This window comes from Acartia tonsa, chromosome 1 (assembly GCF_053477335.1).
Source record: "Acartia tonsa isolate MP-2025a chromosome 1, ASM5347733v1, whole genome shotgun sequence".
Classification (NCBI taxonomy): Eukaryota; Metazoa; Arthropoda; class Copepoda; order Calanoida; family Acartiidae; genus Acartia; species Acartia tonsa.
This window is the reverse complement of record NC_137260.1, coordinates 11,648,818-11,664,744: the sequence shown is the minus strand read 5'-3', so window position 1 is coordinate 11,664,744 and position 15,927 is coordinate 11,648,818. Positions and strand designations below refer to the sequence as shown.

Sequence of the window (15,927 nt, the reverse complement as noted above, 5' to 3'; positions counted from 1 at the left end):
GCCAGGGGTAATCAGCCGCCAATTCTCCACGTCATTCGCAGCTTCTATCGTCAATGGTCTGCTATTCATTAACTTGCTAACCTCTGCCAACAGCACCAGGAGCTCATTAAAATTAACAGAACTATTCACCAACTTCTTGGACAGCAATCTCTTGGTTAATCCCACCATTTTCTCAGCTTGCCCAATAAAATGGTGGGCTCGGGCCGGAATCTGGGACCAAGAGAACTCTACCTGGCTGCCCAACTTCTGCTCTAAAACCTTGCGAGCAGCGGATAATTGTGTGCCCATGTCGCTTACTATAACCTTGGCAGACAATGAACAGCCTCCAACTTGCGCAGGGATAACAGGATACTGCTGGTATCATACTTCTCCAAGGCATCCAGCCACAGCGCCCCCGAGAACCTGCAGACTATCACGAACACCCACACCTTCTTCGTTGCTGTCTGGCTCCTCGTTTTGGCGGTAGCTCTCCTCGTAACCAGTGGACCCATAAGGTCAACTTGTACAGCTTCAAAAGGCCTGCTCGGAACCAACTTGTCAGGTAACACATCCTTCATGGTTGTACGACATTCCTTGGCCCTCTCAACACTGCAGGGCCAACACTTCTTAACTTCCATGATGGACAACCTCCTTGCCTTCACAATCCAGCACCAACGGCAGCTCTCAGCTAAAGTTCCACGGACACCAGAATGAAGCTCAACATGCGCCTCTCTCATAATGACAGAAGCTAACCAATTACCAGGCTCTAAAATTACTAAACCTGGCATGTCTTCAAAGAGCATTTTCCGGCCACCAGTAATGGCGTCAATGACGGGCTCGCCACAACCAACCATTTTTAGAATATGCATCTCCCTGGTCACATATTTACCTCCGGGACCAACGACAGGCCAGGTCAAGGATACATCATGCACCAATGGATTCAATGACGAATAATTGCCTTTAGCGTCATTTGTCCACTCATCCTGTTGGCTACATGACACAATGAAAAGTTCCGCCGCCGCCATAAAATTGTACAAAGACGGCTTGTACACAGAATCTGCGGCTGCTATATGACTACCAGCGGCTGTAGTCTTGCCTTCTTGTCTGCTCTTCAGCTTCTTCAACCAGGTATTCGACACTTGCAGGACAGCTGCCATAATACGCTTGGCCTGTCCGAATGACCTCCTGTGCTTGAACCTAAAGACATCTTCAGCGGCTTCTCCGGTAACTTTCATTGAACACAACTTAACCATCTTGGTATTCAACTCCTCTGGTGGTAAATCCTGCTTGACTTGCTCGGCAGTTTTCACTGGCCACGCACTCTCATCCTGGCGCAACCATTCTGGGCCCAATCTGTACCTGGAACCTGGACCCAAATCTGATACCTTGCAGGTGCTTCTGGTGCCCAAATCTGCAACATTGTGTGTCCCAGGGACCCACCTCCAGTCATCCTTGTTGGTTGCAGATTGGATTTCTCCAATGCGATGAGAATTAAATGTGTTCAACATGGCGCTGTTGGAAACAATTTGCGATAGAACGCACGATGAATCTGTAAAGTACATCACTCTGATAACATCAAAGGGCAGGGCATCTCTGATGGACTTTGACAACCTGGTGGACATCTGGCAACCCATCAATTCAAGGCGTGGAATTGATTCAGTCTTGACCGGCGCAACTCTTGACTTGGTGGCTAGTAGGAACGTTTCAAACCCTTGCCTAGTTGGCCACCTCAAATATGCCATACATGCATAGGCCTCTGATGACCCATCCGAAAACATCATCAAGGATGGAAGGCCAGTTGGTTCCTCCGGGACCACACAACGGTCAAACTCCAATTTAGCGACCTCAGCTCTGTCCTCCAGCGACTTAACAAGTTCATCCCGTAGACTTTTTGGAATGAAATCTTGCCAGCCCAAATTCAGCAAACATGTTTTCCGCAGGACAAGTTTAATTCTCAACAGGATAGGGCTGCAAAGCCCGAGCGGGTCGAAGGTCTGGGCGGCGAACCTGTGGACCATCTTCTTTGTCAGATTCTCGTCCAAGGCGTCCTGGAGGTTGTACAAATCAGCATCCTCTTTCACCTTCTTTCCCTTGACTTTACCATCTTGGTTGACTCTCGTGGCGATGGATAACACATCAGTGGCTGGCTTCCATATCAGCCCAAGAACCTTGGTTGGCTGGCAATCATCACAAGAATAAATGACTTGTTTGAAGGAAAAACTACCCTTGCTGATAATTCTGTCGGCTTCTTTCATCATCTCCTTGGCTTCTGGCACAGATCCTGCCCCCGAAATAACATCATCTATGAAGCTGTGCTTCTCAAGCTTGACTGCAACTGGAATCTGAGGTAACTTGAAATTTTCCTCAGGGTAGGTAGGTAATTCTGGCTCCTTCCATAATTCAGGTTTTGCAACAATATCACTACCATTTATCTGTCCCTCTCCATAGATCTCCTTGACCTCTGCTTCACTCTTTCCGCCGAACAGGCGGGACGTCAACTTCAGGGCTGTAACTGCCAGATTCCCAGCAGCCAACTCGCCAAAATTCACCACTTTAGTCAGGTAAATTTCAAGTGGACCGTCTGGCGTTGGGGAAAATAAGACTCTCTTCATCTGGCTGTCGAACTCTGTGGCCAGGATGGAGTTATAAAACTTGGAAATGTCCGCGGTTAAACCAACCTTATAACCGCGGAAAAGCAACAAATGATAAAAAATCTTCTGCATTGGCGGCGGACCTCCCAGCATTATGTGATTAAAACTGGTACCCTTGAACGTCAGAGAACTATTTGCACACAATCTCATGGGTGTGGAACTTGAATCCTCCTTGAAAGCAACCACTATTGATGAACAAGACTTAGGCCCTTCATACTTCAATTCTTCAGGCGTTGCTTTTTGGAAAACGCCTCTGGCGATGGCGTCATTGAATACCTGCACATACATATCATAGGTACCTTCCTTGACCATCCTGGCACGATCCTTTTCAGCAATTTTGCGGGCTAAACTCTCATTGTAGGGCAAAGTGTGAGGATCTTCAATGTAAGCATATTGACCTGTCCACTTGTTGGATTGCAAGTCTAGTGTTAAACCTGCCTTAATTATCCTCTGCCTCTCACGCTGGTCCCAGGTAGTGCCATCGGCCATAGCCTTGCACTCTTGACAGGCAGTACATCCTGGACAAAGTGCCTGTGGCTGTACGCCAAACGATTCAGACGTCAAAAAGTCTGGCAAGGTGCCTCCACTAACACTGACAGCTTTATATGCCGATTTTTGGTCTCCAGCTCCACTGTCAGCACTTGTACAGATAAAACCACTACCAAAAATGGTTCGCCACAGCATAGACTGGCCCACTTTCTGGTAGGTTGATGGAAACACGTCAGGATGTGTATTTCCAATGATGATATCTAAGCCTCCACTAATATATGTAAATCTTTCTGGCGGCATCTTAAATATTTCGGCGGCGGTTTCGGGGTGGACCGAGCGCATCTCGTTGGCCCCGCCGAGGGTAGGCATGACAGCTGCCTCAAACTCCCTCAAATTACCGTCCCTATCCTTCAGATAAAACACAACATTGCGGCAGGAAGTCTCACTGCCGTCAGCCACAGAAATAGTTGTGTATCTGCCGGTAGATTTCAGCTTCAACTTGTTGGATAACTTCTCAGACACAAGTGGCAAATTTGCACCGGAGTCAAACATGACGGTGGCGTGGCAGGCGCCGCCGCCAGGTGCTACAACAGGAACTAACTGAAGTAAGAAGGTACAGGGGCTGGGTGCAGAACTTGACTTGTAGACTGTATTCACACCAGCACTAGCCTCATGGAGCAACCTGCTATGATATCTGTCGCAATTATTGGTGCCACAAACACCAAGCTTATCCGATTTATTACACTTGTCAGCAGCATGGCCATCACACAGGCAGAGTTCACACAACTTCTTCTGCTGGACAACTTTTTTTCGGTCAACCACATCCATCTTCTTAAACATGAGGCAACGGAAAATTGGATGTTTCTGCTTGCAGCTTTCAACCGGACATGTACTGTTCCACTTGGAAGTCTTGTCCTTTCCAGCCTTTCCATTTTTATTGTCGCTGCGGCCAGATACTTGCGCGGCGGCAGCTCTGTCACGATTTCTCTTGCCGGCGCTAGTGTCGTAGGACATATCACCAGCCAACATTGCTCCCCTTGTCCTCTCCAGCAGTTCTACAATCTTCTTGATGTCTGGTTGGTTCATGCTACCTAGCTCCATCATAATTTTCTCTCTCAGGGCATCTGGACATTTGTCTTTGAAAATATGAACAAGAGTTAGGTGGTGGTAATCCTTAGCTTCAGAACCAACAATGGCTTCTACTTCCTGCATGGTGCTTTTGAAAGTAGCAATTGCACTAACCACGTCCACAGGTTTATCCACAGGTTTCATCTTGTTCAGCTTAGTTAAAATCTTCATGAACCGGCGGGTGTTTGATAAAAACATTATGATCTCTAATCGCTGACACTTGCTTGCGTAGCTCCGGGTTGGTTATCACCTTCTCCATACACAACATCAGACTTAACCTCTGGTCAGAAAATCCGTAACCAGCACACAGATCTTTAAAGACCTGTTTAAAGTTGGAGTAATCCGTGTCAGTACCGTCAAAGGACGGCAACAAACTGTTGTCCCAGCGCCCATACTGCGGGTTGGAACTCCGAATATCCACGGCAGACATACTTCTGGAGAGTATGGCAGGTGTCCCACTCTCATCCAAGTTAGATGAACGACGTTCCATCTCTCTAAGCCTTCGGTACATATCACGTACTTCTTGGCGCAACTCCATGGAAATCTTGAGCACTCCCATATCCATCCTCACCTTCTCAATGACGTCGAGGTTCCTGGCGACAGTGCTCGACCTCGCGTCGTCTGAATCATTGTCAAGCCAGTGCAGAATTTTCGTACACTGCTCCAACAACGCATAAACTTTATCTGCAACAGTTTTCTGTTCACTAGCTTCATCCAAATCACGCTTGAACTCGCGCAACTCACTAGTCTCCACGGCAGGTTTTAGAATTTTTATTAGGTCAGATTGGTCCTTGACCTCACTAAAAATGTCACGAATTGATTTTAAAATTTACATTTTCACATGAACTAAAACTTTGGCAGGCTTTTAGATTGTCATAAAACACTTTTAACTGTTCATTAAACACTTCTAGCCTTTCGCTGCCAATAGCGATAGCTCGCTCAATTTTCTGCTTTTTGGTTAGTGGCATATTGATTCACTAGGCACTTATTTCACAGAAAAAATTGTCACAGTTTTTTTGCATCAATAATCACTGGATGCTATTGATCTCTTGAAGAATGCTAACGCCTATTCTTCAGATACTTTGAAATTGTCTCAACCATGACACTTTGGTTGAGTGTGACTTCCGAATTAGCGGGAAGTTCTAGAGATCTTGTTTGACGTACACACAAACCCCCAATACCAGGAACCATCAAGTTTCAACAGCAGGTTTGATTATAGATTTATTGAGGCAAACTATTTCAAAGTCCTGAAATTACAAGATCAATTAATAAACAGAATAAAATATTATATGTTAACTTAAAACTTTGAGCACTAAAAAAAATCTTTTTTTCTTTTGGTTAAAGAATCTTTGGGTACTTTGGCTCTAAAGGAAAATTATTTGGTTTAATAATCATTGTTAAATGCAAAAATAAAGGCACATAAAAAATTACTAAAACATAATAATTTAATCATAATAAAGTTTCATGTTTAGCTGGCTAAAGCCTTTTAAACTAAATAAAATCGTCCTATACGCCATTCAGTTTAAATAAAATTAACAAATTCTACCTGAAGTTCTTATGGTTTAAAGCCCCTGGTATACTAGGGTTGTTCACGCACTACAAGACCAATGATAGGCCCAACTTTGTTCTCCGAAATCTTCACACTCTCACATATCATTCAAAAGTAAAGAACGTGGACGCATCCAAACATAGACAATCCATGCCGCGTCTCTTTAGAAAAGGAAAGTCAAACAAAGACGACATTTGCGCCTAATTTGGGATAATGAATAAGGAATTAATTTCGATCTTGATAAACACAAAGCTCCCTCGAAAAGAGGTTAAGACAACAGTTTAGCTTATTATAGGTACTGGGAATGTTTTGGGGTAGGGTACCACCACCCTTCAAAGAGAAATCGCCCAATGAAAAAAATGACCCCTCTATTTTTTTATATTTCCGAAAAAACTAGAAATGAAATTGAGCGGTTTTCAACTCCAATCCCCACTTCAAGTGTCCTAGAGGCCTCTAGGGGCATAGCCGCTAGTGAAAGATGAAGAGAAAACATCATTTTCCTCCAGAAAAATCTCTAAAAGTTTTATCTAAGTAAAGTCTAATACTGCAAATTAGCATAAATGCATCTCTAGATGGCGAAAAATTGTTACAGCCAAGAATAGAATATGTATGATATTAGGAATAAAAGAAAACTTAAAATAATGGTCACAACATATTTAGAGAGAATCTTCATTCTATAATTCTTCATTCCCATATGAACAACCCCATAAATAGTGGATGTAAATATTCATTTATTTCCCGGAGGTAATCGTTTATTTCCCGGAGGTAGTCATTTTTCTAAGATTTTCAAATTTTTTTGGAAGATTTTTAAAAATTTATTAATTATTAAAAGAAACTTGATATCAGGGATATAAATGATCATAGCCGGGAAATAAATAAAAATTAAAAACCAAAATTAAACCACATTTTAGCATAAAAAAATAAGTTTTTTGTTTAAATGAGAATGATATTCCTGTCCAGTTTTTTGTTTAGGAATGAATATTTCTTACCCTCGTGAATAAATGATGACCTATTGGTCCATCATTTATTCCCTCGGGTAAGAAATATTCATTCCTAAACAAAAAAACTGGACAGGAATACCCCATTTATCATTTCGGCTTAATACCAGCTGAGTATCCACCAATTCCCCAATAGTAGCTGAGTATCCACGCATATTTCCTAAGAGTAATTGAATATCCACACTTTTCCTCTATGGTACTTGAATGTACAGTTCCATTGGTAATAATTATACCCTGCTGGAGATCCTTAAAATTATGGTGGTTTATCCAATTTAACCTAACCAAACCTAGCTATTGAAGAACTAATTTGTTTTATGCGGTGTAACTGTTGTTCTACTAAGTTAATCCAATGTTAAAACAATAGTTTTGGAACAGTGACGTGCACAGTAATTCACCAGGGGGGATGTTGTGTGAAACTATTTGGGGGTGAAAAAAGAGAGGGCACGCCTACCCAATTTGAATTTTTAGGGGGGTGTTGACATCCCTTTATCCCTTTACCTCACGCAACTGGGTTAGAATCTTCAATATACTTTATTTACTATTGATATTACGTTTCTAAAAACTCTGTATGTATATTACATATCTATAATACAAAGTAGAACGATGTCTATCTGTCTGTCTGTTTGTCTGTTTGTTTGTCTGTCTGTTTGTACAAATTTTGGCCAAACCAATAACTGAATATATAAACATTGCAAATATCTTAATAACAAATCGGAGATCTTAGAAGCATATTAGGAGCATAATAGTTCTTAGATGCATAAAAGTAGTGTTTATACCTCTTTCTCTCTCTCTCTCTCTCTCTCTCTCTCTCTCTCTCTCTCTCTCTCTCTCTCTTTCTCTTTCTCTTTCTCTCTCTTTATCTCTCTCTCTCTCTCTCTCTCTTTCTCTCTCTCTATCTTTATCTCTCTCTCTCTCTCTCTATTTTGTTATCATAGTTTGACTTCAGTTGGTAACTTTATAAATTTCTCTGCATCTAAGACCATTTTCGGCGTTCTCCTCTGAGTAATATTTTTTTTCCAATTTTGAAAATTTTTATACCCCTCCCCCCCACAGAACAACTTCTTTAAGTTAGGTTAGGTTTTAGGCTAGGGGGCCGAGCGATGCGGCTAGGCAGGCAAGGGTGCCGAGCGCCGCGCGGCCAGAGTTCATAGTTCTGTCGGGGGGGGGGGGGGGGGAGGGTGGAGGGGACATATTTTATTTTTATTTTATGATGACTAATTGTACTATTAATAATAATGAGACATGTTAAGACATTATCTTTTTCCTTCTTATCTTTCAGGACTTTTCTTTGCCACAATTTTGCAATGTTAATAAAATTTTATGCAATTTTTATTTAGTTTTATTAATACTACAGTAGAATTATATTGTTGATAAAAAAAATGGAAGCTAAAACACCTCTAAATGTTAAAGTGATTCAAGCTAAGGCTTTTAAAAGTGATCCTGAGATGGGAACATATCAAATGAAGTCTAATCCTAAAGGTTTAGCATTGATAGTCAACTATGAAAACTTTCCAGATATTAGTTGTAAAAGACATGGTAGTGAAGTGGATGTCAGAAACTTGAAAGAGTTATGTGAACAATTAGGCTTTGTAGTTGAAATTCACAAAGACTTAAATAAACATGATACAATTACAGTCTTAGACAATTCTGCCAAAAACCCTTTGATCTGTGATGTTGATATGCTTATGGTTTTTGTGATGTCTCATGGAGACAATGGAAAAATAACTTGTTCCGATGATCTATATCTTGATATTGAAGAAATTCTAAAGAAGTTTATCTGTCCTGGTCTAAAAGGCAAGCCCAAGTTCTTTGTTTTCCAGGCATGCAGAGGACAAGAGAGCGATTTTGGAATTGACTGCAGACTTCAAACAGATGCTAAATCCTTCATTCCTAACAGTCATGTTACAAGAGTTCCATCATGGGAGGATATGTTGATTGTCTATTCAACTGTTCCCGGCCATGTATCGTTCAGACATCCCCAAAATGGAAGCTGGTTTATACAGTCTTTGGTCCAGGTATTCATGAATCATGCACATGATAAAGATCTGTCCTTTATGCTATCCCGTATTGCAAACGAACTCCGAAAGAAAGAGACAGATCGTTATGGAGAAAAACAAAGCTTTACATTTGAAAATCGACACTTTACCAAAGCACTTTATTTTAACCCAGGATTATATGAAAACAAGAAGCAGAATTCAGAGAAAAGTTGGAATTATGAATCATGTAAGGTTAAAAAAGTAAGAATAAATAAAGGGATTTATTGCATGCAATGCAATAATCACAAAATTGTGACAGGATCTGTTGATGGAATAATAACAGTATGGGATAAACATACTTTGGAGAGTGTACTCAATCTTACTGGTCACACTGATACAGTAAACTGTTTACAACTTATTGATGGAATTATCATTAGTGGATCCAAAGATGGTACCATCAAAACTTGGAATGCTGAAAATGGGGACCTACTAAATAGTGTTCATCTTAATGCTGGAACTGTGCTATGTCTTAAGATGAATACAAATAACACATTGATCACCTCTTCAATAGAGCAAAGAGTGGCTGTTTGGAATTATGTCAGTCCAAATGAGATTGACTTACAGAAAGAGTTAATTGGCACTGAACCTGGTGTCGACAGGATAGTAGAACTAGTGGATCTAAATAATACCCATATTGTTTATGGTGGAAGTAGGAACAGATCAATCAAAATATGGAGTGTACCATCATTGGTTTTATTGAAGGCTTTGGTTGGACACCAAGGGCAAATAACCTGTCTTCAACTTAGGCAAAACCTTATTGTTTCTGGAAGTAAGGATAAAACCATTCATATCTGGGATGTAGACAATGGGACCTGTATTGGAATCCTAGAAGGTCATGGTGATCTTATTGGATGTATCAGATTTGACTCTGATAGGATAGTTTCTGGTTGCAAAGATGGTAAAATCAAGGTTTGGGACTTACAAGCAGCTCTTAACCCCAATGCCACCAATGAAAACATGTGTATCAAGACCCTTGAAGGACATACTGGACTGGTTGGTGGATTACATCTGGAAGATCACAAGGTGGTGTCTGTTGCTTGGGATTATACTATCCAAGTATGGAATTTCAAGTAAAAAACAACATATCCTAATACCATGGTTCCGTAAATACTGTGAAATTTTTATAATTATGAATATAAATTTTTTGACCATATGTAGGATTTTAAATATTTGTTTTTAATGTTAGAACCGCAGCATTAGCATATATGATTGTATGCTTGATGTAAGGGTTTGAGTCAGGCTGCACTGTGTCATACCAGAGACGTTAGATAGTACCTACACCTGCATTGTCTGACATGAAACTTCAATAGTAGGGGGAATCCATTGGTTCATAAACAACTCATTACCATGCATAGTAAGGACTTCCAGACAAAAGTAGAGCTAAATGCGTAGCATTTTTCTACTTTTTGCACAAGCTGTGCAATTCATAAAAAGGGGACTTAATTTTTCTTGGGAGGAATAAGTAGTTAAGTCTCAATTTAATGTAAACAATATTATATTTATTTGATCAAAACAAAACTCATGGCTCAATTTTATGAATGTCGGATATATAACCTAAATTACAGAGCAAAGTTTAATAGATTTCCGTGTGAATCTGAAATTGAAATGTTGCTCATTCAAATTGTTTGTATAATTCTAATATAAAAAGTTGTTGCCATTATTAAGAAATACTGGTCAAGAAAAGAAAAAATCAATTTAGTAATATGTTTAGGGTAGCTAAGTTTTAGTACTTGCCTTACTTTAAAAATGTATAATATAAAACCAATGACCAAATTTCTTAATTCACGCTATTGTATATATTATTATACATTATATGAACAGATAATATAGTTTGAATGTAATTTAAATGGCTCTTGCAATTTGGTTTTGCGTACAGCAAAAGAGGTAATAAAGATTGCTCAAATTAATAAGGTAAAAATAGCTGTTAGAATAAACGAATTTTTATAGATATTCTGTTTTTTCATAAGTTGCTGATGATTATATTATTGATTTCAATAGCGTGTACGTATTCACCTCTAAATCCCTCTAAAACAGCAATGGGAGATGTCCCTGGTGAGCTTCATGCACCCCTCTTCAAAACCCTGTGCACGCCGCTGCTGCATTGTCCGGTGATCCGAACATTTCTAAGTAATTAGCTGCCACTTTCTTTAGTCCTGTTTTAATGATTACTAAAAATTTTAGCCAGATGTTATCCATTGAAAACTTTATGAAATCTCTATAATAATCTATATTTTGATATTCATAAACATTGTGCAAGTTGTTACTGATTTTACTAGGGATAGGGTAATGGCACTTTAATGTATGTAGAATATGTGTGGATATTATGATAAGGGAAAAATTGTCGTCAATTTAGCTTTCTAACATGGATTTTATTAATTGGTCAGTTTCTTCATACAGTAGGAGGGGAAGGGAATGTAGTAAAGGGGGTGAGAGGGAGAATTTGGTATTTTAGCCCACTGCGTATTTCACATTATTACAGTACATGAAAATCTATAAGATTCAAGTAATAATCAATCCATTTTTAATGAAATTTTGTAAGTTAATATATTTGTTTTATAATCAAAATGAAATAGAATACTTTTTTAAAAACAATTAATGCATTTCATTCATCAATAATAACAATTCAGAAATCAATATAATCTAATTTTTATTGAGCTATTCGGATACTTCGAATTGTCTGTCTGTCCATCTGTAATTATGTTTGCATCATTTTGAGAAGCGTGATTTTCTCGGCTACTATCTAAGAAAGTAACTGACAAATTTTGGGAGATTCTCTGTATCGATGAGTATCCAATATAATTTATTTGGTTTGTTTGTCTTTCAACTAAGCTGCAAAAAATATATATTTGTATTATATGAAAGTTTCGTGATATTTATTCTATTATATGTCACCTATTCTTTATCTTATTCTTTCTCTCTTTTTATGTGGCCACTGGACATCTTCTCTGCAATATTTCACTCTGTCCTTTTGTCCATCTAATGATTTTTTTTACCTTTGTTTAAGTTCAAATAGTTATATATAGTTTATTACAATTTTACAAAATTACCAAGTGGCAAAAAGTTCTCGGTGGCCTCAATGGTTATTCTACTTTTAAGAACTTGAGGAAGGAAAGTGTTGTAGAATGTAGATCAATTTAAAAGCATATTCCTCACCTTATAGTTAAATTCATATAAAATATATTTGAATCATAGTTCTGAATCGATTAAGAAAACAGTTTGCTAAAACGTTATGGAAATTTGATAAAGGGAAAAAGAATGAAGAAAATTTTTAAATCTACTTATACAAATGAAAATGTTCTTCTGTAAGTGGTATTTTCATAAGTTATCGTAACCAAGGGATCTAAAGGGACAAGACAATGGCCGATTAATTTATATACATCACCAATGATGATACACAAAATAAACCCTTCTGTAAATTACAATTATTGGTCGAAACGTTTGGACACACAACTTATTGAACTAATCAATCAAAATTCAAAAATAGTCCTCAAAGTTATTGAACCAAAGAATAAGAAAACGTTGTTATAAGTGTTGTTACATACAGAAAGACATCCTTTTACTGTATAAGGATACACTTAGTCATCTCTCAAAAACTCATATATGCACATAAAATTCATTCATTTGTTTATCTAATTTATCAACATTGTTTTATTAATAAGTTAAGTATGAGATTCAAAAATATCTTTCAATTGTTTTGGTTTATGGATGCAAGAGTTAGATTAGTTTCTTAAATTGGTAATAATCAAGTTATTGAATAAATTATAAATGAACGTAATGCCCTAGTTTAAAGTACTAAATAGTAGACGTTGGCCTAAGTTAGAATATTAGATGCATTATATATGGATGTAAAATTAATGAGAAAATTCTCGATCTCGTTTTAGTAGAAATGGTCAATAATTAATCTTGGGCAAGGAAACATGTGATTCTAAGTCACACTGGTGCCAAAAGTTTTCATACACGGTCTCCCACTCGTTGGTTAACAAACTTTGGATTCTCTTGATAAATCCAATCACAGATGTCAACTTAATTAACTTATTTAACTTAATTTGTATTTGCGCTTATAGATAAAGAATTATACAAAAAACGAATTTTATAAAAATTCCTTAAAATTTTATGCAGATTTCAAATCTATTATATTCATTAAAATTCTTTCCAATTTTTATAGCTTAATCTTGATTGATGGCATCTATACTTTTTAACTAATAATCTAAATCTATAGAAGGGTTATTTTGTTTATCAGCATTGAGGATTTATACCAATTATGATAATTCTATACCTTACATTAAAAAACCTAATTCACAAAATATGTTTTTTAGTCTTGATATACAATTGTATTACTAAATAATATGAAAATATCATATTAAAAGATTATATGCCTTAAATGAAAATTAGTTTTTCTATAAAGAAAGTATCTCTCCATATATTTTAAGATCCAATGTTAATTTCTTGGAAATTTTGCTTAGTATTGGAATCTTACAATTCTTTATACAAATAACTTCAACAACTTTACATAACGGTTCAAACTTATAACAATAACAGCCAAAACCCTTAAGCCATGTTATTTGCATTGGGGGTATTTCTTGGCTTAGAAAGAGGCGTAACTAATGATTAGTTACTTCTGGCAACCTTTATAAAGGTCGTGCAATTAAAGGTAATTATACTTGTTTTATTTATCGACCTTTAATAATTTTATCCTGGAAGGTTTCAGTCTTTATTGGAAAATTTTAATCAACATTTTACACAAATCAACATAGAAAATGAAGAAGGGTTGTTTTTGTTGCCAGCTACTCCTTGACTTTCATAAGTTGTATTTGCCTGATAGAGGTTATAAGATTGTAAATAGGGGATAATTTTTCCAAAACGCACATCCAAGGAGGGAGGGGACATTGGGCTGTTTATTACACCAGTACCCAAAGTTTTACCTTAACGTTTTCTTATTCGTATCCTTTACAACTTTGGGGACTTTTATTGAATTTTGATTCATAAAGGTGAGTGTCCTAACGTTTCAACTACTAACTGTTATCTACAGAAGGAGTAATTTCGTATATCATCATTGGGGATGTACATCAATTTATCGGCCACTGTATTATCCCTTTAGATTCCTGTGCACTCCAAAATTTAGATAATTAAAATGTTTTTATCTTCCTATTAACTTATCCCTCTATTCCTGTCTATTTAACCCTAAAAATGCCTAAATATTTAGTAAATATTATTAAAAATCTTAAAATAATACATATTATGCTTCAAAACATTCAATTTATCCAGCTAATGAAGATTTATGGAAGTGCCTTGTCAGACATTTCAAGTAGTGAAGCTACTCTATACTAGGTTCGTCTGTCCGTCGGTCCGTTACTAAAAAGGTAGAAAAGAATATAGAAAAGAATGACTATAACATTGTCACTAAATTTACTGTTCTTATCCTAATATATAACGTAGTAAGCTTTTTCGTCTGTTGCAAAAGATCTTGCTAACTGCTGAGCTGTTATGGTTTCCCTTTACAGTGAAGACTCTTATAGATCTTGAAATGGTTTTAGGCTCTTTTCATATCCTTTCGAATATAGAGCCCCTAGATGATAGGGAGCAGCAGCTAGTATTATATAAAATATAACAAAATTGTTATTTCTGCACTATTTAAGAACATTATTGCTCTAGCTAGAACTGTTGTTAAAAATCCATTAAAAATTTGAATAAGAAACAAAAAAACTGAACTTAATTGAGCGTTTAATTGTGGTATTCGGCAACCGTGAGCCATGCATATGGCACCCCTGACCGGGGTTCGGTGGAGGGTCAATGGCCCTCCCCCGAGTCCTGGGGAAGGGGTCTGACGACCCCCTCCCTATGCCTAGAATTAATGATTGAATCTGTCATGTTTTATTATGGTTAACTGTATTCTTAATTCCCCCCACCCTTTCCAGGGATGGGGGATCATTATTGCCCAAACTGACTATTGTATATGTATTATAATGCTTTTATGTTATGATTATTTATTCCTATCCATGTAGTTATTGTTTGTTGTATATAGCTTTAGTATCCTTTAAACCTTCAATAAAGTGACAACTGAAATAGATGTTGATTATTATCTAGTGAATGCTAGAGAAGCGTAGCTTCTCTATAGTCAGGTGTCCACGTCTGTCACACTGCCGTAATCTAATTGAACTCCGGTGTCTGCCATTTATCCTCGGCGGATACCACAACTTTTGGTGACAGCTGTGTGAGATTACGGCAAACCACAAGTGTAGAGCAGACGCGCATCTGAGGCTAAGGTACTCCCAGCAGTGAAACTGGCAAAACTGACACAAGCAACCTGAATTACCCACCCTGGACAGCAAAGTCTAACTCTGCACCCGGCAGTTGTGGAAGCGAGACAGCGAAACCTGACGAAGAACCGCGAGAAGCGCCGACATCTAACGGAGAATTGAGCGCTCAAAGGGCTGAAACAGGCCTGCGGACCGGCTGAAACAAGCCAAATAAGTGTAAACGGCTGAAAATAGGCCAACTTTACTGCAAGAGATAGCAGGATCCGAACCAGTGGCGCTAGCAGGACGGGACATTCCCTGCCGCCATCAGCCGGATTTGGATCAGCGGCGCTAGCAGGACGGGACATTCCCTGCCGCCGATAGGCTGAAACACGCCACATAGCTGCGAGCCAACATACGAGTGTAGTGCACCAAAACCGAGAAAACTACGTCAACTCCAAGTATCCTGAGAGGCTACAATGCAGCCGCCCATCTAGAAAAACAGATATTATATCACATTTGCAGGGATTACCACCCTGGTGTGATGGCTAAACAATAGATTTATGAGCAAAGATTGGCAAACAAATTGTTGTGTTGTGATAAAACTAAAAATAGAACAGGCTTGGATTTATTGTGTATTGTGATAACAACTAAAAATAGAACAGGGTTGGTAAACAAATCTGTTATGTAATTGTGATAAGGACACAAATAGAAGCTAAATGTAATATAACAAAGCCCCTGATACACAATCTAATCACCTCAAGCCTACAGCACAACAACAATACACCCCTTATTTCAGAGGAAAGGGAGGAGCCCACTCTCCACTGAAGGAAATACAATCAAGGTGATATAATAGATAAG

General features: G+C 38.1%; 1 protein-coding gene across 1 annotated transcript; it reads left to right on the top strand.

Moving 5' to 3' along the window:
• The first annotated feature begins 8,137 nt into the window (after positions 1 to 8,137).
• Positions 8,138 to 9,944, top strand: LOC145332189 (uncharacterized). The gene has a single exon (XM_080177150.1). The coding sequence runs from the start codon at positions 8,174 to 8,176 to the stop codon at positions 9,902 to 9,904; it is 1,731 nt and encodes a 576-aa protein (XP_080033276.1). The 5' UTR covers positions 8,138 to 8,173; the 3' UTR covers positions 9,905 to 9,944.
• The last annotated feature ends 5,983 nt before the right edge of the window (positions 9,945 to 15,927 follow it).